The sequence below is a fragment of the Rosa chinensis genome, chromosome 7 (genome assembly GCF_002994745.2).
Source record: "Rosa chinensis cultivar Old Blush chromosome 7, RchiOBHm-V2, whole genome shotgun sequence".
Taxonomy (NCBI): domain Eukaryota; kingdom Viridiplantae; phylum Streptophyta; class Magnoliopsida; order Rosales; family Rosaceae; genus Rosa; species Rosa chinensis.
Window position 1 is genome coordinate 37,585,922 of NC_037094.1, and position 27,709 is coordinate 37,613,630.

The following is a 27,709-nucleotide window of genomic DNA, read 5'->3' on the forward strand; positions in this document are numbered from 1 at the left end:
TTCATAGTTCCACAAGGAACTTATACTACTACTGAATATTGAAAATATATGAAAGTCAATAATGCATTGTTTCATCCGCTTAAGACAGAAGAAGATACTTAGTGGAAATAGCACAATACAATAAAACAAACCTGTGAACTTCAGCATCCGAGTCTGCGTCTCTCTCAAAGTAAATGACACAGACATAGTGGTTGTAAAGAACACAAACAGAGACATCATAAGAACGGCACACTTTGTCACCATCATAAGAAAACAACAAATAGAATGCCACCCCTATGGCTTACAGAATGCCACCATCATAAGAACGCCACCCCTATGGCTTACTGAATGCCTCTGAAAATGAGAATAATAGACAAGAGGAAACAGGGGAAATAATGTTTGCCAAAATAATTTTTCAATCACAAAAATGCATTGACCATGAAGATGCAGGGCAACTGTATTGACCCTAACAAAATTAAAAGCAAGTACTCATTTGACCATGGTCACTACACCAGAAGATAAAAATACAGTTACTCCATACACAATGGCAACATTAAAACACATGATGCAATCACTCCACACCAAATACCACAGCTGAGGGAACCACATTCACCATAGCAAAAAAAAGGGACATTCTTCAAAAGCAGTGAATCATTGCAGACACATATAAACTATATCCAGGTGTCAAGAAAATCCTCAACTTAAATCAATAAACAGAAACTACTATCATTTTACCGAATGCAACAGCATTTTACAGATTGAAGAAAACTCATGTACAAACTGATAAAACTACTGCCAATTTGAAACTCAAAAGCAACATAAGTCAATTACACATCAGTATTCAAGCTACAATTATTTACAAAAGCTTATGCCCTTTATATATAAGAAAACATACAAATCAGCTACCTGATATCCATGAGAGTAAAAGATAAGTTAAGAAACCCAACTTAAACCATGCCTACAAAATATGAAGCAGCAAATAGATCAGAACAAACCAAGAGAATTAAAACCCAGATGTCAACATTCAAATTCAAAAGGAATACCATTCGATGATCAGCTCAAAGGTTCAAATTCATCAACCTGATTAAAACCCATCAAATTTCAAAAACCTAACAATGGAGAAATTGAAAATTCGAAGCTAGAGGAGAAAAAGTGAGTCTTTTCAAAAGACTAGTTGTGAGCTTACCCATTTTATCATGTGATTGTATTGGGCTCCCAGTCTTCTTCAGGGAACGTAGGAATCCCCAAATCTCCACCCATCTATAATTAAAACCCTAAAATTGAAAACCCCCAAAATTCTCAGGACCCAAACAGAAAACAAAGAATTCAGTCGCAGTGACTCACCATTAACGCGATTAATTCAAATTGAAACCTGTTGTAGAGGGTGCTTTGCCAGGTTGAAATCTTCTGAGATCCTAGAAAGCTTGAGAGAGAGAGAGCTTGCGGGTGGAGGCGATAGCACTGACGAGGGGTTGGAGGTGGTTAAGGAAAGAGAAACAGTAGCGGGAGTGAGCGGAGAGGAAGGCGATGGTGGCCGTAGAAATTAAGAGGGCGGGAGAGGAAGGAGGAGAGGGCTAGAGTTTCGGGCAAGAGCGAGAGAGAAAACGGTGAAAGTGAGTGAGATAAAAGTAGGAAAAATAATAAAGTGTGGGGGGAATGAAAATTTTGTTCCCCGCGTACCCGAAAGTTTTCAACTTAGTCTTTCCGCGTTTTTGTAAATTTTTGAATCAAACTCTAGACATCGATCAACAGTAATAACCGATGTCAATTATATGCATATAAATCGAAATTTGAGGAATCGATGTTAATGACATTTTTTTACATCATGTGAATTCCTCACCGATGTAATTGTCGTGATGTCTAAGAGGAAAATTCTAGTAGTGTTTGCAGCAAGTGATGTCGATCAGTGGTCATTAACTAATGTGGTTTAAATTGACACATTTAGAATATAATAGCATCTTTAGAGCATTTTTAGCAGACTCTCTATTGTGGCTCCTTAGCTATTTTTGAGAGCATGTTTAGCTTTTTATCTATTTTAGCAGCTGCACCAGACTCCTAAGTGGCTCTCTATTATAACTTTTAGCTATCTGGCTCCTAAATGTAGAGAGCGGGATGAGACTCTCTATAATTTAAAGCATTCCTTTTAAGTTATTTTATGTAATTTATAAATACACTTAAACTATTTAATATTCATTTAAAAATAATATAAATTCAAAACTAGCTAAAATAGAGAGCATTAATGCAGACGTAATTCTAAAGTGGCTAGCTAAAATGATTTTTTTGCTACTTTAGCTAAAATTTGACTCAAAAATGGCTAGCATTGCTAAAGATGCTCTTAGCAGACTCTCTATTTTGACTCCTTAGCTATTTTAGAGAGTATGTTTAGCTTTTTAGATCTTTTAGCAACTACAATAGACTCCTAAGTAATTCTCCATTATAGTTTTTAGTTATCTCGCTCCTAAATATAGAGAGCAAGATGAGACTCTCTATAATTTAAAACATTCCTTTTGAGTTATTTTATGTAATTTATAAATATATTTAAACTATTTAATCTTCATTTAAAAATAATATAAATTCAAAACTAGCTAAAATAGAGAGCACTGGTGCAAACGTATTTCTAATGTGGCTAGATAAAATAATTTTTTAGCTACTTTGGCTAAAATTTGACTAAAAAATGACTAGCATTGCTAAAGAAACTTTAAGGCAAATATATGTTCCACTATATAATTGTGCATTTTTGGATTGGAAATGCTCATGGCGGTGTTGTTGCCACAAACCCAATTCAAGCATCGGTTGGAAATGCGCATGGCGGTGTTGCTGCTACAAACCCAATTCAAGCATCGTTTGGAAAATTGGTCAACAAAGACAATGCCATAAAGGTTGAAAAGCTCCGCCCAGACATGTCGGATGTCACTCTCACTGTAAAGGTTGTTAGTACTAAGATAGTAGGTATTCAATTTGCTGAGTGCTTGGTTGGCGATGAAACTGGAATGATAATCTTCAGAGCTACAAACGATCAAGTGGACTTGATGAAAGTGAGTTTGACTGTAACTCTGCAAAATGCCAAAGTTGACATGTTCAAAGATTCAATGAGGCTTGTTGTCGACGAAAGTGGCAGTGTTCAAGTTGCTGAGCCTGCCGGTTTTACTGTGAAGGAAGATAGCAACCTCTCACTCATTCAAGCATCATTTGGAAATGTCAACAAAGACCAAAAAAAGGAGGGGCCACGTGAACTGGAGGTGTACGAGCAGGGTATGCCCAAGACTCAGCTTTGCTTGAATTGGCAGGACTCTGGTTACTGCCGTTGCAAAGACCACTGCAAATTTGCTCACGGCATGGAGGAGCTGCGCCCGGTGAATCGCCACCCGCTCTACAAGACCAAGGTCTGCAAATATTGGCTTGCCGGTGTGCCCTGTGGATTCGGCCATCGCTGCCATTTTCGCCACACACTCACTTGAGGAGGAAAGAAGCTGGTGACAATAATAAACCCAGCAGGCCAATCAGGTAGAATATGATGAAGAAGATTTAGTAATAAAAGAGAGAGTTGGGGTAAAATAATGTTCAAATATATAGTGAGAATAATTAGTATGTTACATGCTCTAGGCTCTAGCAATAGTCCAGAAGATGGAGATGAGATAAGGTTCCCAGAGATAGAGATCTCTTGCTTCTTTTGTACGTAGATAAGATGTTTCCGTAGGTGGATGAGATGTTTGGTGATGTCAAAGCAAGCTAGCTACCAACCAAGAAGAAACTCTCTTTGGTTGATCCATGTTAATATGTTTTCTGTTTGGACTTGTTATTCAAATGCATACTCTCATTTTGGTTTCAACAAAAAAAAAAAAATATATATATATATATATAATTGTGCATTTTTAAATATCAACTAAAATTCCAACATTCTCTGTGCAGCGTATCTAATCCTAGATATTCAAAGATCTTAGTGTGTAAACAAAAAAAGAAAAGTCTCATGCGAGCTACAATTGGCAATAGAGCTTGGTTTCTCAGCTTGAACTGGAATTAGATGCACAAGAAGTCATTAAGGAGCTAGCTTTTTAGAAGGAGCTAGAGAAAAGTCTTGCAGCTAATGGGCACCTTGTGGAGGAATTTCAAAAGACAACCGGGGCGTTTGAGCGTTTCAATAAGGTAACCTGCTCTTGGGTACCTCGTATGTGCAACTGAGATTACTGGTTTCGTTGCTAAGCGTCATACGTAGTGTACTTAATTATTGGGATAGGAATTTTCCGTTCTAGCTGGTTGGTTCATAGAGCTCAGGCTGATTTACAAACCAGTTGATAATATGGGTGAATGTTTTTCACGATCATGTAATAGCGTTGTTTATGACTTCTAGTCTTCAAAAAAAAAAATTAATAATAATAATAATAATAATAATAATAATAATAATAATAATAATAATAATAATAAAGAAATAAACTTAGAGTTAGTTATCTTTAATTAACTCCTAAACATCATTTAGACACAAAATCTGACGAAAGATTATTAAACCACATAGAAAATTACTCATAAGTGTCATTTTAAAACTTTAATTAACCATAAGACTACCTAATTTTTCTTGTGCACATAAAACCACCTGCATTCACAAACATGTTTAAGTTCGAAAATAAATTCAATGCACTGCATGCAACTTCTAAAGTGCTTGTCATGAACCAGTTAATGCGATAATCTATGCCCCCTTAAGGGAGCCCAAAAACAAAAAAAACAAAAAAAAGGAGGAGGAGAGATGATTACCCACATGCTTAAATGTTGTCTTTGAAAGCAACCTACATATGTACCACTATTATCAAAAGAAGAACCCTACATATATACGATTCTGATCGACACAATAACAAAGCCGCCAAATTCTCAAGTGCCAATAGCAAAGTTAAGAAAAGGTGCGGCTTGAACTTGATTCAAACTGGAAACACATGCACTAGTTAATCATCACAATGATTTGAAGAAAATGTCAAATTTGTTAAGACAATGAATGAATGATAGCAATAGGCAACACTAAATGTAAAAAGCACATCTAACAAAATTCAACTACATTTTCTCATCAAATTCTATAATGTAATGTAAAAATCCCATTTCTCCCCTTGATTTTCTTTTCTGGTTTTGAAGCTATTCCTCAACCTTCGATGGAGGTTTTAGTTTAGAATTAGACGACGTAGTTGATTTCCTTGGCCGTGTGGCGGATCTTGCTATAATCCTTGGCTTGTAATTAAGTCTGTTACTGCATGTTGTGTTATAAGAGTAACAATTAGGTTAATAATGTGTATATTTTCGTATGAATTCGAACGTACTTATTTTTCTTTCTTTTCAATTTTGAAGTTTAGCATAGAGCAACCTAATTGATAGGGCCGACCTTAACAATTAGGTTGCTCTGTGTCAATTGATAGCTACATCTCAATGAAAACTATAGATCGAAAAGATCTTATTCAAGTAGTAGATGTAGCTCTAGATACCTGCCTTTGAAGCTTTATGTACAAGAGATTGCACTTACTGATCGCTGCCTTTATTTGCATCACATGTCGTTTAGGGTATAAGTGAATCAAAGGCATGAAAGTAGTAAATGCGGCTGGTTTAAGAAACCTAGGCATTATTGTAGTACCATAGAAAATTTGAAAAGAGAATTGCAGGATAAACAAAGAGAATGCATTTGAGTGCAAAATGAGATATATTTAGGGATTGAATGATGGTCTCTGTGTAAGTTTGGGATCCTGAACAGCTTAAAGTTCATCTCGAGGAAAAGCAATTGCTATTTTCTGCCCTAATGGGAACCAAACAAATTAAAAGAGCTAGTTGGAGCTGCTGTATGTACTTTAGGAAGATTGAATCCCATGCATGCCATATCCTTAAGTTGGACGGTGACAAAGAAGAAGCAAAGCAAAGAGAAAAAGTGATGGAGAGCATGAGTATGAAGTTAGCAAGCTTAGAATGATTCATATGTTAGTTATAGTACTAGTTACTGGATCAAGGTGTGGTGGTGGTGATCGATGGTGGTGGTCACCTTCAGTTTGGGCAATGCATTGATTTCTAGTGCAGAAGTATAACATGTATTAATTTGTTGGATGCTTGTCCATCAAAGGACAAAGCTGCCCTTTCGGTTGGTAGTAAAAAAGACTAGCTAGTTTTGGTGATGCACAAAATTAGATGGAGAAGTTTTTAAATTCTATGTATTGTAATTAAGCTTATATGCTATTCTCTTTCTAATGTCTGCATATATTGTCTGTATAACCCATTAGGGTGGAACAGACATGTTAGATCAAAACTCTCTTCTCTTTTTTCTTTTTTATTTTAAAAAAAGAAAAAGAAAAAGAGAATTAAAGAGCCAGAATAGCTGACGTAAACTAGATATTGCAGTTGATTACCCAAAACAAATGCACCAGTTGAAGGCTCTAGAGACTAAAAAAACAGAGAGAGCTTAAGTAGCCAAAAAGAGGTATAGCCTACAAACATCCTAAACTACCGACGGGAGGGGAAATCCAGTTCCACCAGTCAATAGACGTCCAACTCAAATGAATTGATTTTGGAGTCGCTCAGGTAGGCACTAAATCGTCGAAATGATCTAATGGCTTGCCCACTACACACACTCTTCACACACTGCCTGCCACCACCAGAACATCGCCTTGACCAGATCAACCCGACTACCTCGGAACAAAGACTGTTCGATTCATTAGTGCCTCTGACCGCCAGTAACGGGTCACCAAAAACATCATCCATCGACCATAACAAACTACACCAATGAAATTCCGTAACGACAACCCCAATGTGAGGACCAAAACCCTAGCCACCGCTCTTGAAGAGAAAGTACCCATACCACGAGGTTCTCTACTTATCATAATCATAATGTGTATACTACAAATTTAAAGGAGATGATAGTGTACATGTCATGTCAATCTATCCTTTAATTGGAAAAATAGGTAATCACAAGGTTGGTTGTCTTAATGATGAGGAGCATCTCTAAGCGGAGAACCGCGTAATTTGATCGATTTGGAAATCAAAATATGATTGGCTTCCTTGTTAAAGCAAAGGCTTTGGTTTCCTAAGACAAAGCATGCAAGAACCTTTGGAAAGAGTAGAGACAAGTGATGAGAGATTATTAGAATAAACCATAAAGTTTTGGTATCTTAAAAAGTAAATTTGTGAGGGACAGCTCGTGTTTTATTATATGCATGATGAGGATGAAATCCAATCTAGTTGACCCAGAATAATTTGCTTTTAATATAACAAAAAGTTTAGTGTTCATTTGAGATAAACTAAAGTGAATATTAGAATCATCTTTTTCCATGATTTCTCTTTAGTTCTTTGTTTTGTAGCTATGGAAAGCAAAGCACAGATAAAAAGAAGTTAGGGTAGAAGAATTATAAATGAAATTCTCTAACTCACTTTGGACCATATCATCCCCACATAAATTCCATTCCAAAAAAATAAAAATAAAAGATAGAATAATATCTTTTATTCTTGACCAAATGAATGGATAAACGGGTGTTCAGCTTTGTCTTTTGCTCTTTAGACATTATAGTCTAATTGTTACATGTTTATTTATGTTGTGTTTATTTTCATGATGTTGAAATAATAGTGTGCTATTTATTTTACAGATACATCTACGACTATGATTTGTAAACGTTTCTTAAAAGGGAAAAAAAAAAAACATCACGCTTGTAGTTTTTTCTTTTTAAATCCAATTCCTGTATATAATTCTAGTAAATATCTCAAAAAAAAATTAATCCATATAATTTGCTCCATCTTAAATGGAAAAAATGTAAAAAGTGGGTGAGGGTTCAAAATGAGGCCAACAGTGATAGAGATGGGATGGACGGAAGCATGTGTTTTTCCCAAAAGAGAAGAAAAGAAAAGAAGAGAATTTTTGGGGTCCGAAACGTCTTGAAAATTGTGATCAAGGCAAGACAAGGCTGTCATGTATTCATCAACTCCATTTACTTTTGTGGACCAATTTCCTGCCATAATTAATCCTTCTGCTTCTGCTTCTCTCTTCCTCTTCCTCAACATACTCAATTAATTTTCAGAGTATGAATTTTAAAAATTCTTTTTCTTTCATATACATGATTGCCAACTGAAATGGAGTTGGGACAAAGTCATGTAAAAAGTTTTTTTTTTTTCCTTATTAATAACATTTTTATGATAAATAGTCCAACATAGAGTTCAAGCGTGCTAGATTTTCCGCGACTTTTCTATGAACATGAGAGGCAATTGCAAACTCGTAAAAGAGAAGACAAAGCAAAAAAAGAAGAAAAAGTAATGGAAAAATTACCAGAGCACGAGACAACAAACATAAAAACAAAATAGCTAAAGATCGATAAAGTGTGTAGAGTGAGGAATAAAGAAGCGATAATAAAAGAATAAAGTGCTTTGGATATTCTAATTATGAAAATATTTATATTAATTTTACACTGAGTTTTGATCAAGTTCAGAATCGAAGTCTAGAGTTGAAACAGAAACTGCTACCAAGAGCCTTGGGATCATATTGGGGATAGCCCAGACCTAGATTTGATGAGGGTTCCCTCCAAACCGAGCTAAGAAAACTATGATGAGAGAGAGAGAGAGAGAGAGAGAGAGATGAGCTCTATGTGTTTGGTACTTTGGTCAACACCTTTGATGAATTCTTGAGCTAAAGGCTGTTTACGAGTCTATTATCGAATTATGTGAAGATTTGTCATCTACCTTTATTTAGAGAGTCAATTAAACTATATACTTAAATTCAGTACTAAGATTGATTAATTAATATCAAAACGATAGATTAGGCAATCATGAAATTACTAAGCTTGATGGTACTACACTTGCACTGTTTGATTAGATTGATGAATTATTATGAACAAGTGTTTACTCTCTCACTCTCTCGTTTCATGTGATTGTGATGAATCTGAGTGAAATGAAATGGCATCCTCACGTCTCCTTTATTTCCCCTGGGGAACATCATTATTGCCATATTGAGTAATCCCTTATTTGATGCATGATCCATCACTTGTTTCAAGGGTTTCTTGTGAAAAAACACAAACCATAAGGTCTCTTGTGAAAAAATATATTAACTTTTGGAGCATGGTAGTTTTACTTTCCCTCCAGGGTAAGGCTGGACCGTGAAGAATTACCCCACTAACCAAAGCTTCCCCTGATCTGGAATTACCCCATCAATTTTCTTTGACCTTTAATTATTGCACCTCCCAAGTTTTTATTTATTTTTTATTCCACAAAATTTACAGGAGACTTAATTCTCAAGTACATTTCATAAAATATAAACATAAACTCACTCATATATCTTGACATATCTATTTTTCAAAACCAAGATTGAGCTATGGTTTTCTCACTAGGATTTCCGCTCGTTGAAAACTTACTTTGTCAAATAGTCGCAACCTCCTAGAGGCATGATAAATTAAGTGTAACATGATTCATTTTCTGCTGGCAACATGTTGAAAAAACTTATCGTATTAGTATATTATGGCTTCAAGTACGCATTTACTTTTCGATATGTCACCACCTTTGTAAAGCAAATGAAGTAGCCATAAATATACTATTCACTAATTGGTGCATGTTAGAATACATACTTTTTTGTAGAGACTCTTTATTATCTCGGGATGTTCCCTTTATATTTATTGTAATTTGGAGTTCAGATATCATGTGTCTTATGTATTCTGCAGTTTCATTAATGTCAAGACTTAAGGACGGCCGTTCTAGCCCTCTTTCATACTAAAAAAAAATTTGATAAATCTATTTCGACGCTACATTTTTAAACATAAAACTTTGTAAATCTCATTCATGAAGAACTTACTTTGCTATTTGTTGTATGGAGAGAACCTAATCCTATGGCCATGCATCAACACTACACTGCATAAAAAGTGAGTTCCCTTGATCTCTGTCCAGTGCCCACTGTTTTCATTTTTGACTTAATTCCATACACATAATTAAATCCGGATTATTGCTCTTAATTATATTATTTTTATTTTATAATAAATTTATATATAAATTATTCGATAAAATATCTCACCCACATTTAGACAAAACAGACTATCAGCTCATAAAATAGAATAGCAGGTTTTGCTAATATATTTCATTAAGTGGCTCATTTATTTTCATAATTCCTTTTGAGAGGGTCTCTCTCTCTCTCTCTCTCTCTTCTCTGGCATGCAGATGCAATGGCTTCCTTTGTCCTCTTCCACTCTCTGACACACTCAGTATTGCTGTGGATGCGTAAACTTGCCTGATAGTGCAAGCAAAGCAAGCACCCCACTTTTTCCTCTTGACTCTTTCAACTCACTAGCTAAGCTTCTTCCAAAACTCACTGTGTTAATCTCTCTCTCCCTCTGTAAAAAAAGCTTGCTGCTTTAATCTCTCTCTCTCTCTCTCTCTCTCTCTCTCTCTCGTCTTTCTTAATTGGGCCCCCCGTCACTAGCTAGCCCTCTGTAAGCTCGCTCTTATTTAGTGCTTCACTAGCTAAACCCACCTTCAAAACTCTCTCTAGCAGCTACCTACCTTGCTCAACTCTCTCCAGACCCTCTTCTCTTTTCTTCTTCTTCACCACCTATTAACACCTAATCACCTCTCCATCTAAATTTAGCCAAACACTATCTCTGTGCTTTTCCTTCAGACTTGTCCTTGATAATTAGTCTGCTATGAAGGTGTTCAGTAATGTTTAAGGCCCCTGCTACGTTTTCAAAGGGAAGTTGACCTCCTTCTCATCCTGCTTTCTTCTTTCTTTCTTCCCTTCTCTCCATTTCCATTTCTAGTTTTGAAAAAGAAGAAAAAAAGTTTTCTGCTACTGCTACTGCTACTGCTACTGCTACTGCTACTCCTACTAGTCATAGATCCATCTTGTTTTAACCATCATTGCCTTTCTTTATAGAGATGTGTAAAGAGAAAATGGGTTTATTTGCTTGAATTGGGTTTCATTTTTGTTTTTTTTTTTGCCCAGTTCCTCCTGGGCACAGTAGTATTGTTCATTCTTTGAGCAAAGTAGAGGTGGCTGAAGACGGATCCTTTTGGTGTTTTGGCACTTTGTTCTTTGATCAAAAGCAGTATTAATTGGCCCCATATATAGAGAAAAGAGGAGGTTAATCTCCTAGGTTTGAGGATATATATATATAACCATCAACCACTTTTCAGTTTTAATCATTAATTTAAGCCTCCTGGTCCTGCTTAATTTTTTTTGTCTCTGTCTTGTTCCTAATTCTCTTTTGGTCCCCAACCAAACATACAAGAGTCAAGTCTCACCCAAATAAAATAATAGCTTGAGAAAAAAAGGATGGAACTTTCAAGTCATCAAGAAGGGCAGATCCCAATCTCAATCCCAATCCCTATCCCAATCCCAATAAATTCTTCTTATGGTGCTGGTGGACATGGGCATGGACACATGATCCATCATCATCATCATCATGAGCCTGCAGCGCCCCACACCCACACCCTCACCCACAACAACCACCTCATTACCTCTTCAGCAGCAGCAGTAGCAGCACCACCTCCACCACAAAATCAAATCCCTGCCTCCATTAACAATAATGGGTCCTCCATTCCCAAAACCGCTAGCCTAGATCAGGAGGAGGAGGAGGAGGAGGATGAGGAGCATGTCAATCATGTCAATGTGGCTTACAACAACAACAACAACAACAGCGGCAGCAACAATAACAAGAAAGTGGTGAACAGCAGCATCAAGTACAAAGAGTGCCTGAAGAACCATGCAGCAGCCATGGGAGGGACTGCAACTGATGGGTGTGGTGAGTTCATGCCCAGTGGAGAAGAAGGCACCATTGAAGCTCTCACCTGCTCTGCCTGCAACTGCCACAGAAACTTCCACAGAAAAGAAATTGAAGGTGATCATGGCATGTCCTCATGGGATCTCAACAGCAACACTCGGGTTGGTACTGGTGGGAGGAAAGTCCTATTAGGCCATCCCAATGGGCACAAGAACATGAGTATACTAGCCCCTGATGCCTTGGGTTTCCACACAGCTGCTAATCCCACAGGAGGCTTCTTACCCTCAAGAACTGCACCACATCATCCTCACCACCACCCCCACCAGATGATAATGTCGTACAATAACAACATGGCCATTGGTGGGTTGATGGGGTCCCAGCTTCCTTCAGAATCTGATGAGCAAGAACAAGATCAAATTCATCATCATGGCCATGGTGGTGGGGTTAATGTGGCCAGCAGGGCACCAGTACAGCTTGTGAAGAAAAGGTTCAGGACAAAGTTTACTCAGGAACAGAAGGAGAAAATGTTCAACTTTGCAGAGAAAGTTGGGTGGAAGATTCAGAAGCAAGAGGAGTCTGTTGTACAAAACTTCTGCCATGAGATTGGTGTCAAGAGAAGAGTTCTCAAGGTTTGGATGCACAACAATAAACACAATCTGGCTAAGAATAAGTCCCAACCCCCACCTAGTACTGCTGCTTAGTTATTTGATAAATTAAACCTGGTAGATATATTTAATTAATTAATTACTATCTAGCTTGCATGTGCTTAGTTAGCTTAATTGAAGTGATCATCATCTCTAGTTTACACATTCTCTCTACTTCGATTTTGTTTTTTCCTTGATTCTGTTAGTTATATCAAATAACATGGGTTATGCAATGTAGTTTAGGAAATTAAACTGGGTTTGGCAGTGAGTTGTGGGTCATGCATGTTCTTGTACTCCAGTCCATTTACCATGGAAATGGATTAGTTAAGACTTAAGAGTTGAGGTACTGCAGTCTTTGTTCTAAATTTGGAACTTCAATAATATTCCTATATCAAAGGGCTTTTAATTTTAGGCAAACAAGGATTCTATATATGAACTTTTCCTGTTTCTTAATTATTTAATTTTTGTACAGAATATTAGTCATTATCCGGGCGACTAAAATAAGTTCTACGGATCGATATTTTGTGTAATTTATTCTTCACCAGAACGTACACTACTACTTAACTGCTAATATTGAAAATTTATTACATAAAAAATAACATATATGAGAAATGAGCTTGTATGAATTCCAGCTTATTCTTCTTTTTACATCTGGGGAAGAAACAGATACAGTAGTTTACAATAACTATACTTAATTGCAATATTGGTTTCTGCAATATTAATTTTAGACAATTGTCAGAGTTTCTTTAAGATCACAATCAGTGTGGTAATTAACTACTACCCTTTTATCGTCAAAAAAAAAATTAACTACTACCCTTTACTTTAATACGATGCTGACAAAACAATGTGTTGAATTTTGTTCTTTTCTCCCATAACTTTGGATTCTATATTCTTAGGAAACGAGTGTGTTCGTACTTGACTCTTGCAACCAAGAAGCCAGTTTATCCATTCTTTGTAGGTGTATGGTGTCCTCTTTATTGCCATGCTAAAAGTTTTGGTCCATGTCCAGGTTCTTCTTAATTAATCGATTATTGCTAATTTTTTCGTAGAAATGATAACTTTATTAATTAATGTTAGCATTACAAAGAGACGTATATGTCACGTAGTAACCCGTAAATATACATCTCTCTCACATATAACACTGCACTCATATATGTATGTTCGCTTATAAACACATACAAATTTACAGAGTACAAAGCAAATAAAATCATGAACCTCCATATGCCTACGTCAAACTGTGTAGTCATCATGACTACGTCAAAACTACTAAATGATGACTACGTCAAAACTACTAAATGAGTTTTCCCATTCAGTTTAGGTCTTCCTAATCGATCGGTGAAAATTTAATGTTTGAGATTCTTTTTTCCTTCTATGTTTAGATTTATTTATCAACTATCAAATTTCACAGTTTTAACTTAAAGTAGGCAAAAAATCATTAATGTTACCATTGAGCTTTGACTGTTCAACACTTTAACTTATGGACTTTAATTTAAAAAACTTCACTTCAAGTCACTGTCATTAAGTCTTCCATTAGAAACTATTGATTTTTTTTTTTTTTTTAAGTAGAAAAGGCCATTCATTCATTATAATTCATCAACCAGTACAAAAACGACATATCCATATGGGGTCATCATAAAACGCCGTGTACAGAGTACCCTAAAACCCTATTCTAAAAGCAGAATCAAAAACCAACATACCCCAAGTACACCCACTTTTTAAAGTTACGTACTTTTATTCTAAACAAAAACCAAGGATTGCGAGGGGTTAAAGAGACAACAGAGTTAATGATTCTTCTGACCTAAAAACAAAAACTGAAAAACAGTAGGAGTAGAAAGTAATCCTACACCCTACACTCCTTCCTTAGATAGCAACACCTTACTTAAAATAGAAGGCTCTACCTCTTTCAAGTACAAGCTAGTACAACTAAGGAGACTAAAAAACCAAGTCATGGGAAGCCCTAGACACCCAAGGCCACCAAGCCCTGTTAAGTGGGATATTAGCCTCCTTCGCAGTTAAACTGCCGTTGTCGTAAATGGACGTACCTCCATTAGCATGAGGGACAAGATTAGCACCACTTCCACCATCGGTGCTTAAGAGTTGGAACTAATTTTGAGTTCGAGCCCTAAACCTGTACACCTGAGCAGGCCACGATCCCAATCACGAGCCCAAAATACCTGCCTTCAAGAACATAAGCCAATCCAGAGCCTGCTCCCGACACTTGGAGTCGATCCCAATTCGATGCTCAAGAGCATGAAGTAATCCCAATCCTAAGCCCGACGCTAAGGAAAAAGACTTTGTTGCGGTGGTCCTATGACCCGAACCTGAATCAAAGTCACATCTATCCACCACCAAACCAGTACCAAAAGAAGACAGCGCCCTAAATGGTGCTTAAAACAAAACACCCTATCCAAAGATCAGAATGACATTGAAGACGAGAAGTAAGCAGAACAAAAAAATCTAGAAAACACGTCGAAAGAAAACTTCATTGCTGCGATTCTCAGACCAATCTAGAAAAGATAAGGGAGGAGATCCCTGCACTCATAGTCACAGTTGCATCACCAAAAGCCATGATGAATTTTTTTTTAAAGGACGGAATTAAACCCCTAGCAGAGCTAGGTCCTGGTATGTTTATGTGTATATATATATAGCCCTTCCACTAAGGGATCCCTATGGGACCCACTTTTCTATCACATTTGGCATCTCGACCATTTAGTTTTTAGGTCTTAATGTATAAATCATTTCTACAAATTTTCAGCCAAATTGGTAATCGTTAAGGTATCGAACTAGATTAAATCAATGGACGAACCAAATCTGTCTAACATGAACTGTTCGTATTGATAATTGTAAATCGCAGTTATGAATGCCTTAATGATTATTAATTTTGCTGAAAATTTACAGAGATGATCTACTCATATATACCTAAAAACTAAACTGTTGAGATGTGATATGTGATCGAAAAGTAGGTCTAATGAGAGATCCCTTAAAATGGCCAAAAAAAGGGATCCCTCACTAGAAGGGCCTTGTATGTATATGTGTAGACACACACACACAATTGAGAAGTAACTATGGTTAAAAAAAAGTAACTGGAGTTTAACTTACTATAGTTGCAAAAATAACCTAACTATGGTTACAAATGATCAAATCACTAACCTTGGTTAGGTTAAAGTGACATTGATACAATATCTACAAACATCTACCTCCTTTGAAGTGACTGTAGAATTTTTATCTTGTCGTTTAGAATTTTCAATATTTCTATCTATTATAAATAGAAAGTAATTTGGTTTGATGTTAAACCAAACTATTCCATTTACTAGATTAGATTGAATTCCTCCAATCATTCACTGAAGTGGATTATTTAGTCTTTTATCAAAGACTACAACAAGTATTGGCGTATCCAAACCTTGCCTAAACAATGCAGTTATAGTAATTTGGATTAGACCAATATGAACATATCTTATATCTGGATGTCTTTTCTTCTATCTTTCTATTCTCTTTTTATCAAACCACGGGATTTCCATTGTTCCTTCTTCAATACATTGAGCTGTGGTGTTTCCACTGAATTGTTCAAATATTCTATAAGAAAATATTTGAAATCTAGAATTTTTATAAATAGTTTATTTATTTATAGAGTATTTAGCTTTTTCTAAATTATGCAGCTGTTTATTAGAAAAGCTTATTTCTTCTCCAATGACATCTTTTAATTTTATATTCTGAAGTTCTTCCTCAGAATTTTCTTCAATATGCTCTCTTAGCATAAAGATAAATTCTTCTTCATCTGAGCTATCACTTTCTGTTTCTAGCTCATAGAGAATGTCTTCATCGTCAGAGATTTCTTCTCCTAACAATATCTCTAGGTTGTTTTCTTCAACCATTTTTACCATCTTTTTGGTATTCTTTCCTTTTCTAGGACATTCTAGAGCATAATGTCCTTCCTCATTACAAATGTAACATCTGCATTTTTTATGCTTAGGATTTTTTCCTATCTGCTTTTTCTTTCTGATATACATTTTGTTTTTTGAAAATTTCTTCTTTTTAAATGGTTTCCATTTATATCTTCTCTTTCCCGAAGATCTTGGTTGTGGATTACAACCAATTTTCCAATTTTCTCTAAGTATATTATCAGAACATTTTCTGCCTCTTGCATCGTTGCTAATTTGGCTTTGTACCTATTTTTTAGCTTTAACTTCCACACATCTATCAATGATAAGTCTCAGAACAAAGTTTATCCTGAAACCTAAATCTTCATTTTTATTTATTCTGTTTAGGAAGTCAGGATAACTTCTTAATGCTAATTCATCCCATGGATTAGGGAGTTTATGAAAAAATTGCGTTAACCATGCCAGTATATGCTTGATTCTGATCTTACTTTAAAATAGTACTTTTTATACATTTGAGCATATTCTTCAAACCGACAATATCGCAAAGTTCCATCTTTGACAATATACAGTCAACATCTTCATGGATGATTTTTTCATCCGTTGCCCCACACAAATGTTCTTTTAATATTTGTGTAAAGCCATGTAGTATTGAGTCAATGTCTTTAAAGTTGGTTAGTAAATTTAATTTTTGTAACTTTCCTTCTGGGGATCCTTCCCATTATTTTAACCACTGCAAAGGGTCTCTTTACAATGTTACTGCTATGTAATCTAAGAATCTTTCTTTTGTCCATATGTTTTTATAATTAGTTATTAGAATGAACATGGATTGTGTCCAATCTTCTATTTCTTGATCTTTAAAAGATACATGAGTTAGATCAAGATATGTCCCATTTACTGATGTAGGACGAGATTTTAGCCAATTTCAACAAAGAATCTCGAAAAGAAAGAAGCGTCTTCACATCAAGAAGAATAATTTGAATATTGAAAACTGGTATTCAAATAGACTTCTTAATGATGGAATTAATCATAAATTACTATTTTGGATATATCGGGATTCTCGAACAAAATCTTGGTTGGGATTCCAATTATATATTTGCGTAATATTCTTTAGTATCTAGGATTTTATTTCTGATTTTTATTTAATGAGGTTTTCTAGTTTTAGTCTATAATAAATTATTCTTTTTATTTTCTAGTTGTATTAGGTTTATGCTATGTGCCCTATATATAAGGCACCTCTTAGATTATAATTTTGATTCAAGTTATCAATAAAAAACCAAATCTTAGAGAAGTTTCTCTATTTTTCTTACGGCTGTGCCCGTAATTGCTAGTGGATTCTAGCTCATCTCGCATGGCTTTCGACGCTTGACGGAGCCTCTTACTATCGTGTTCACGCTTCCCGCATCATTGGGCCACTGTTTGTTTATTCATATCAACTCTTTTGGTATAATCGAACTTGGTTGATACGTAACGTAGGTTCATTTTTTATTCCAGAAGTTGAAGCATAATTTGTTGTTTTAATAAAATCATCATATGTGTCATCTTGAGTGTTTCTCAAGTATTCTTCAAAAGCTTCTTCGTTAGTAAACTCAGAAAGAGATTCTTTAGCTTTTCTTTTCTTTTGAGTTTCAGAAGTTTTTTCTTATGTATTTGTTTATATATATATATATATATATATATGGATTAAATACTATTTAGTCCTTAGATTTTTATCCAAAAAACACTTCAGTCCCTTGCCTTTTAATGTGGCATGTTTAGTCCTTATACTATCAATTTTTGAACCAATAGGTCCATTTCGTTAATCTTCATCCAAAACATCCGTTAAGCCGCTGACTTTGACATTTTTTCACGCTCAAATGTCTATTCTACCCTTACCCTCATTTTTTTCTAAATTTATTTGTTTATTTTATTTTTTCTGTCTGTCTCTTCTTCTTCCATTACTCTCTCACATAATAGTTTTCCTCGCCGAGCTGTGAACCCCAACCGACCTCGTTGGGCTAGAAGCCTTAGCCCAACACCGCCAAACTCCAAACGGCGTCGGTGGAGGAGTGCTCTATGGTGGAGCAGCTGTTTGGAGTTCCGATTCAAATCCGAAATCGAGGTCGAGAGAGAAGATGATCCGGTCTGGGGAAAAGACGATGAACGTCGGCCCGTGGGCTTGGGGCTTTTTCCGGTGGCGGTTGAGCAAAGATGATAGCGGGGATTCAACCCTGGACAGCGTTTCGAGGACTTGCTTTCTGAAGAGGAGTACATGGCTTTCTGTCTTCTCTTGCTTCTGTCTTCCTTTGCTGTCTTCTCCCTTCTTCAATTTTGAAAATTGAATCAATTTCTAATTCATCGAATCGAACAAGAAAGAATGGCAATCTTCGGTCAAGCATAGAATTCCTTGAGTCCCAGAGAAAGCATTGAAAACCATATACATACGGCTTCCAGACTCTTCCTCTAATTGTTCGTCTTCCTTCGTCTCTTTTTGCCGCTCCAAATCCCTAAATTTCTACCATGGCTTACGCAGCTCAGGAAGCCAGTCTCTTCTTTCAGATCTCTCCACCATTTTCTGTATATCAAACCTCCTTTCGGATTATTCTTTTGTATTTGATTTTCTCTTTCTTGTGTTAATTTCTGGGGTCTTTGATTTACCCAGAACATGGGAAACTTTTTCATACATAATTGTGCAGATGTTTAAGTTGTTATCTGATTAGGGTTCGCGGTTTGAAATTCCAAGGGATTAGGTGATCTTAACACCATTGCAGATTGGTGCGGTGTGCTAGACTTACTGCGGCGAAGCTCTGAGCATTCAGAGAGGCAGCAACATATGAAGAAGTGAGATTTTGTGCATAGAATTAAAATTGAAAAGGAAATCGGAAGAGCGATGTGGACGGTTGGATTATGGGATTCGACGGAGGAATTGGTGTAAGCAGAATTTTGAAACTTTGGTATAAGCTATGTCACGCCCCTGATTTTATACACAATAAAAATCGATATATAACTCCATAATTATATATGCGTGAACGTTCAGCCATCAATACAAAATACTTAGAAACTTTTTCCCTTTTAACCCAAGTACATATTGATGCCCTGAACCCATAATTCCAATATTGACTCGCTCTACAGAGTCACATAATACACGAGCTTACGAATTAAATTGTCAACAACAAAATAAAACATAAATGCTCCTCAGAGCTCACTACAAGCGGAAGTCCTTATAACGGTAAAGTCACAAAATTGACTTCTTACCATTAAGCTGCAAGAACGCTACCTTAGCATCAGCCACGATTAACCTGACCTTTAGAAATAACCCCTACACCGTTGGAATGGTGTACCGGGATGCCACACAACAAACCCGGTAAGCTTTGGCAAGCTCGTATGAGTAAACTCAAAACCACAAAGCAAAACACATTTCTTAAGTCACCTCAACCTAAACACGATATGCACATATCTCACACCTACGGCCATTAATTCCATAACCTTCCATATCGTGCCTACATAAGTCAACTGGTGACTAAACTTCATGTTCAGATTCTCAACCTAGCATCCCATTAGACAAATTCAATCAAACAAGACTTCCTCAAGCAATGTTTGACGCCATTCTAACGCACTACGGCAAATTCCAAATCACACTCATTCCCTCCCCCCCTCGGAGCTTTTTGTAATCAACATGACATCAAGGTGAAAATAATGAATCACCTTCCTATCCTCACACATAGCACAATCGTCACCACTATGGTCTTCAAGATAAATCAAGCCATCAATCAATCAAATCAAGAAGAAAACAAGGCAATCACAATTCAAAACAAACAAAACAATTCATGGCAACCCCTGCATATAATTTAGTTCAGGAGGTCACACTAAGTCAAGCAATTCAAATCATAGTACTCATCGTAATCTCACACTCTGACGTCTGTAGGTAGCCCTGACCATCACAACAGTCATCTCGATCTTTGTTAACTTAATAACAATTCAACTCCGCTACTGAGCTGTCATCACACAGATAGCCATTATCTTACTGATCATCACACAGATAGCCATGATCCTACTGATCATCATACAGATAGTCATCATCTTACTGATCATCACACAGATAGTCATCATCTAACTAATCATCACATAGATTAGCCATCATCCTACTGATCATCACACAGATAGCCATCATCGTACTGATCATCGCACAGATAGTCATCATCGTACTGATAATCACACAGATAGTCATCATCTAACTAATCATCACATAGATTAGCCATCATCCTACTGATCATCACACAGATAGCCATCATCGTACTGATCATCGCACAGATAGTCATCATCGTACTGATAATCACACAGATAGTCATCATCTAACTAATCATCACACAGATATCGCCGGTCATCACATAGATAGCGATTATCCAACTAATCATCACACATATATCGCCGGTCATCACACAGATAGCGATCATCGCACATATTCATCACACAGATATCGCCGGTCATCACACAGATAGCGATCATCTAACTAATCATCACACAGATATCGCCAGTCATCACACAGATAGTGATCATCCAACTCATCACACAGATTCCACCAATACATATATATATCACGCGAATACACACACACACACACACACACACATGATCAACCACTCAGGAATGTCACTAATACCACTATAGTCACAATTAATCCCATAACTCTCAAGACAATATGGTAAACACGTTCGTGAATGAACATTGTGAGATTACTCACCTCGAAACTCTTGCTGCGTCTTCAATACAGAACAAAGTAGCCAACCCACAAAACGACCGTCCAAGAATACTTCGTCAAGTACCTAATCACAATCGGTTTCCACTTAGTAACAATTCACAAACGATTTAAGTCCGAAACCCCTGTTTTGAACTAAAATCCCCAAAGTGACGCCAATCGAGGCGAAACCACATCCGAGACCACCCAATGTCTCTAGAATACTTCTACGATCGATATGCCAAAACCACAAGTCGATCGAATAGTCGGATCCTCACGGATCGGAACATCGAACGGTCCGAAACCGTAAAAACCCTAACATGCTCATACGATCTCCAAAAATTACAAACAATATATCAAAATGCTCGTATTGACGAGTAGATCGAACTCAGGAACATAAACTATCCCTGAGGTGGCCGGAAACCACCGGAAAACACCACCACAATGGCGGCACCGCCCCGGGCCCAAAGTCAGAATTTGACAAAACTCCCAACACCAAAGTTCTTCATCTCAACTCCAATTTAACCTTTCATAACTAACACAAAGTCTAAATCATAGCCGTTTGGCCAGAATTTACCTCGCAATATCTGAAATTCGATGAGCCCTAGAATTTTAAAGCTTCGAATTCGTCCTCCAGAAGTGAAATAGTCCCAAACCGCTTTAGGAGAAGCATCAACGTCCTATGGGCTCCAAAAACCCTCAAGAATCACCGACAAAGGTGGCCGGAATTGGAAGTTCCGATATGGGTTCGAAGCATCGCCGCCACCAAACTTCCCGGCCTTGTAACGCCGTCTACGGTGCTTCCCACGACGAATCACCACCACAGACGTGTAGAGGGGACTGAGGCGAGCAGGATTCCCTTTGGAATCGCGCCGATTGGTGGCTGGAGGATGGAGAATGAAGCCGGCGAAGGGGAGAGGGCGAAACCGGGTCGGGACCGAAGAGAGAGAAAAGTTTCCCAAAATGGAAACTCAGATTTTTCTGATATTTTTCTGGAAAAATCCCATATATACCAAAATGGAATCTTTTTCCGAAGTCCATAACTTCTTCATACGAATTCCGATTCTCACGTTCCGCATGTCCACGAACTCGTATCGACGCGCTTTACAACTTTTGTGAAGGAAGTTTTCAGAGAATCTCAATGAATAAAAAGTCAACCCTTGCGCCCCCCTAAAACGACGCTTCCTGAAAAATTATTCGCCTGAAACACTTCCGCTCCATCCATGAGCCACGAAACCGTCCGATACCCCTAATTTAAATTCCGAAAAATCCTCGGAAAATAAATACGAATTTCCAGGGCATCACAAGCTGGACGCTTTTGGGTTCTTGGGTTGTGGGTATTAGTGTTGATTTTGTAAGTGTTGATTATGGCGCCTTTGAAGATCACAATACTGGGAGTTTGATTTTTTTTTTTTTTTTTGGGGTGAACTGGAAGTTTGAATCTGGGAATGAAGAACTGAAGAAGGAGAAGAGACGACGAAGGGAAAGTGAAAGGTGAAAGGTGAAAAAAAAAGAAAGAGATAAACAAAAATAAAGGGAAAAAAATAAATTTAGATAAAAAAGTGAGGGTAAGGGTAGAATAGACATTTTAGGGGGAAAAAAAATGTCACGTTAGCAACTTAACGGATGTTTTGGATGGAGACTAACGGAATGGACCTTTTGGTCCAAAAATTGAGAGTATAGGGACTAAACATGTCAAATTAAAAGGCAAGGGACTGAAGTGTTTTTTTTAGTAAAAGTATATACATATATATATATATATATATATATATATATATATATACAGATCCAATCCAGAGCGAGGCATCGCTTTGAAATTTCAGAGCGAGGTTAGGGTTTAGGGTCACTTTTCGGTCGCATATCCACATCTCAACCGTTCAGTTTTTAGGTACTAATGTATAGATCATCTCTGCAAAATTTCAACGAAATTGATGGTCTTTAAGGTATCTAACTCGCTTAAACCAATGGACGAACTGAATCTGTCCAACCTGAACCGTACTAGCTTTAAGGCAGTTATCAACGCCTTAACGACCATCAATTTGGCTGAAATTTTGCAGAGATGATCTATACATTAGTACCTAGAAACTGAACGGTTGAGATGTGGATATGCGACCGAAAAGTGACCCTAAACCCTAACCTCGCTCTGAAATTTCAAAGCGATGCCTCGCTCTGGATAAGATCTATATATATATAGATCCTATCCAAAGCGGAGCTCCGCTTTGAAATGAACGTGTGAAGTTCGAGTTTTGAGTAACTTTTTGGTCGCATATCCACATCTCGACCGTTCAGCTTTTAGGTACTAGTGTATAGATCAACTCTGCAAATTTTCAGCCAAAATGGTTATCGTTAAGGCATTGATAACTGCCTTAAAACTATTACGGTTCAGGTTGACAGATTCAGTCCGTCCATTGGTTTAAGCAAGTTAGATATCTTAACTATCATCATTTTGGCTGAAAATTTGCAGAGATGATCTATACAGTAGTACCTCAAAACTGAATGGTCGAGATGTGAATATGCGACAGAAAAGTGACCCAAAACTCAAACTTCACACGTTAATTTCAAAGCGGAGCTCCGCTCTGGATAAAATCTGTAGACACACACACACACACACACACACACACACACATATAGAGGCCAATTCCAGAGAGGACATCCTTACTTTGAGAATTTGAGAATTTTTACTATTTTATACTAGTATATGACATAATTCAGTGATTTCAACCATTGATCCTTTAGAGCCCTATGCAAGATTTGCGTCTACAAAAAATCAACCAAATCTATAATCATTTGGTCATTAAAATGATTATAAACAAATGTGGTCCGTTAGATAAAATTAAAATGAATATTGTGCTAATCAAATGGTTAAACGTTTTCCGATTTGATTAATTTTTTGTAGGATTCATATGTGTATATGTAACTAGAGGATGAATGGTTTAGATTTTAAACTACAAGCTAAAAGTTAAAAAAAAAAAATCCTCACTTTTCAAGTTTAAAGAGGTCTTATATATATATATAGCGGACGTCCGCAACTGATCCAAAAGTGCGGACACCACTCAAGGAGGTTCGGAGCAGCGACGATGGCGGCTCTGGTTCTGTCCTCTATGACTAGGGATACCCGGGACACACACACACACACACACACGTGCGTGTGTATATATAAATACTAAAAAAATACATTTTCAACTTGCAAAACATATTTTCTTTGAAGAAAAAATATGATTTGATATTTTTTTCTTTTCAAATAAAATGTTATTTTTTTAACAAAATTTATTAGTATCATAAAATTATAAAATAAATTGGAAAAGATCTAACTGTTTTAAATAATAAATAAATGTGGTTTTTCATGTAAATATTTAATAGTTATGTTCTTAGGATGCAAACTCTAACTCTTATATAAAAGAGTCTAATGAGAAATCTTTTAACTCCCTCATACATTGTGTTTTTTTTTTTTTGGTGAATAAGGGCCAATGTGGTTGCCCTCAAGCCTTAGTTAATGAAACCTTATAATACATGGGGGGACATAGTGCCTATACCCCATATTACAATAAGCATCATGAGAACTTTCTGAAATAATAACAAGAGCCTTAACTAAAACAATGTCTTCTGACAAACACCAACTAGCGAAGAGTGCTCTACGTACTGGCTACTGCATTCGTTTTACAATTGCGGTGACATACCGGGAAGATAACTCTATTTCGAAGAAGTATCATTACAAATAACACAGCTTTCTCACTATGTTACCACTAGAATATACATCAAGTAACACTTAGTTTCATCATGCCACTAGGCGGATGCGACCATTTGACCAAGCAAGGAACTCACCACCTACCTAGATCAGACATGTTACTGCCACTAGAAGATTGCCACCATTTGCCAATGCAAGGAACTCGCTACCTACCTAAAACAGATAAGGCACTCAAGGTGCATATACCGAGACCAAGCCCACATCGTTTCACCAAATAATGGTAGCAACTTATAAACTCAACAACTAACAAGTAAAAATAACAATAACTAAAATATTTAACATAAAAATCAAATTCTAATGGACCTAGAGTAAAATCCCAGGCCCAAGAACCACTAGGCCCGTGACAGGCCCACCATTGGATTAAGGCCAGAAGGTTCCCAGCCTTGGACCCAGCCCAGGCTGATTGCTGCATAGACAGTCCCGCCACCACTGCCCCCTTGTCCTTCACTCTACCTTCGGATCCCTACCGTCGTAGAGCAGACACTGCTAGCAAAGCACCAACAGATTTCCTAATCCTCAAGGCTGCAACCTAGAGAGCGAAACCAGCATTGAAACTTCCATTGCCGCCCTTTGCTGCTTGATCCCAAACCAAGCCATCTATCTTTACCAGATTTACAGCGAGATCTGAGTGGATCCATCCACAAACCCACGATCCAGATCTAGTGCACACCCCATCTACACCGCAGATCACCCTCTGCCTCGAAACTAAAACTTGTGCAGCCACCTCCGTCAACTGGAAACGAGGCAAAAGAAAACCTCCTGACCCCAAAATCTAACTATTTACACCAAACATCTTGTTCAGCCACACTCGGCAGATGCTGGTGAGGCCATAGGCCAGCACAGGTATGGTGGCGCAGCCGGACTAGTAGATTTTCTCTGTTAGGGTTTTTCTTTATTCTCTCTCAGTGGCTTCTATCAACTGGTTTATTAATATTGTGTCTCTCTTTATTATTCTCTAATTTATAACACATTATCAGCATGGTGTGCTTTAATTTTTGCTCATTAGTCTTCTTTATTTTTCTTATAACTCCATGATGATCTAAGAATTTTCATTTGACCATAATTCTTGATCTATGAGTTTTAGTTGTTGTGCTTAATCAATAGGGTATTCTTCTATATTATGGGAAAACCACAATGACCCTTGACAACTTGAACAATAGGGTACATATCGCCTATATCACACACCGCTAGGCATAAGCAACGACCTCTTAGATAGCCTGCACAATATGGTGGGTGTACATACATGACACTAATTAGCACCAATTGAGGTTTGCCTCCCATAGTCGAAATGGTTCAACAAGTATGAGGAACGGAAACACTGCAAGCCAAGCTTTTGGTTGAGTCAAGCCTCAGGCCAAAACATGCTTTGACATGCCGTCACTAGCCTCACAAAGCCAAAATAGCTTTGACATGCTGTCACTTACCTTGCAACAATAGGCTCTCAAAGAGGTCTAAAAGCACTAAACTGAAGCATATCTGTCTCACATCGAAAATAAGACCACGGCCAACCCTCATCTTATCTATAAAAGGTATTCCGCTCTCTTTATTCATTACACATATAACACTTACCTGCCACTACTCTGTCAACATAAATATATTAAATGACTTTAGCATCGAAGGAGCAAAGACTGCCAACCGCGGTCTCCCCTCTTGATGCTGGTGTATTTTATTTAACAGGTGATGTTAATCTTTACCTCACTGAATCTTTTGAGACTCTAGGCCCCTTTTCGCATTAATGAGATCCGACATCCTCTGAAATCCTAAACATTAACAGTGAGTTTTATAAAATATTGTGTCTTCTATCAACTGGTTTATTAATATTGTGTCTCTCTTTATTATTCTCTAATTTATAACACATTATCAGCATGGTGTGCTTTAATTTTTGCTCATTAGTCTTCTTTATTTTTCTTATAACTCCATGATGATCTAAGAATTTTCATTTGACCATAATTCTTGATCTATGAGTTTTAGTTGTTGTGCTTAATCAATAGGGTATTCTTCTATATTATGGGAAAACCACAATGACCCTTGACAACTTGAACAATAGGGTACATATCGCCTATATCACACACCGCTAGGCATAAGCAACGACCTCTTAGATAGCCTGCACAATATGGTGGGTGTACATACATGACACTAATTAGCACCAATTGAGGTTTGCCTCCCATAGTCGAAATGGTTCAACAAGTATGAGGAACGGAAACACTGCAAGCCAAGCTTTTGGTTGAGTCAAGCCTCAGGCCAAAACATGCTTTGACATGCCGTCACTAGCCTCACAAAGCCAAAATAGCTTTGACATGCTGTCACTTACCTTGCAACAATAGGCTCTCAAAGAGGTCTAAAAGCACTAAACTGAAGCATATCTGTCTCACATCGAAAATAAGACCACGGCCAACCCTCATCTTATCTATAAAAGGTATTCCGCTCTCTTTATTCATTACACATATAACACTTACCTGCCACTACTCTGTCAACATAAATATATTAAATGACTTTAGCATCGAAGGAGCAAAGACTGCCAACCGCGGTCTCCCCTCTTGATGCTGGTGTATTTTATTTAACAGGTGATGTTAATCTTTACCTCACTGAATCTTTTGAGACTCTAGGCCCCTTTTCGCATTAATGAGATCCGACATCCTCTGAAATCCTAAACATTAACAGTGAGTCCCCCCCCCCCCCAATATGAGATGCATGGCCTCTTTGACATGATCTCGGTGCCTCCGGACTCTACAAGATTCAGGCCCTCATGTACGAGATGCATGGCCTTGGTATGATCTCAGTTCCTCCTCAATGGGACTCACCTCTACTAATCATTTGGACAGTAAACGACGGTCATCTTTACTTTTTACCTTCATTTCGGACTTTTTAGGGGTTTCAAGAGTTGATTTTTTCTTTGGATTAGGAAACTTCCTTCTAGAAATTTGTAGAGCAAGATAAACTGAGTTCGTGGACACGTGGCATGTTAAAATCGGAGTTGTAACGAAGAAGTTATAAGGATTTAAATGTAGTGTCAATTTTGTAATTTTGGGGGGTCATTGTAGTATATTGGGGAG

General features: G+C 37.2%; 2 protein-coding genes across 2 annotated transcripts; both read left to right on the forward strand.

Moving 5' to 3' along the window:
• The first annotated feature begins 2,810 nt into the window (after positions 1–2,810).
• Positions 2,811–3,766, forward strand: LOC112180169 (uncharacterized protein At4g28440). Its single transcript, XM_024318673.2, has one exon. It carries the CDS (start codon positions 2,880–2,882, stop codon positions 3,435–3,437), a length of 558 nt encoding a protein of 185 aa, XP_024174441.1. The 5' UTR covers positions 2,811–2,879; the 3' UTR covers positions 3,438–3,766.
• A 6,636-nt stretch (positions 3,767–10,402) lies between these two features.
• Positions 10,403–12,668, forward strand: LOC112175589 (zinc-finger homeodomain protein 4). The gene has a single exon (XM_024313282.2). It carries the CDS (start codon positions 11,231–11,233, stop codon positions 12,377–12,379), a length of 1,149 nt encoding a protein of 382 aa, XP_024169050.1. The 5' UTR covers positions 10,403–11,230; the 3' UTR covers positions 12,380–12,668.
• Positions 12,669–27,709: the final 15,041 nt, after the last annotated feature.

What these genes read in the sequence shown, in the direction of transcription:
- LOC112180169 (XM_024318673.2), top strand. Translation starts at nt 2,880, where the DNA reads ATGTCGGATGTCACTCTCACTGTAAAGGTTGTTAGTACTAAGATAGTA.
- LOC112175589 (XM_024313282.2), top strand. Translation starts at nt 11,231, where the DNA reads ATGGAACTTTCAAGTCATCAAGAAGGGCAGATCCCAATCTCAATCCCA.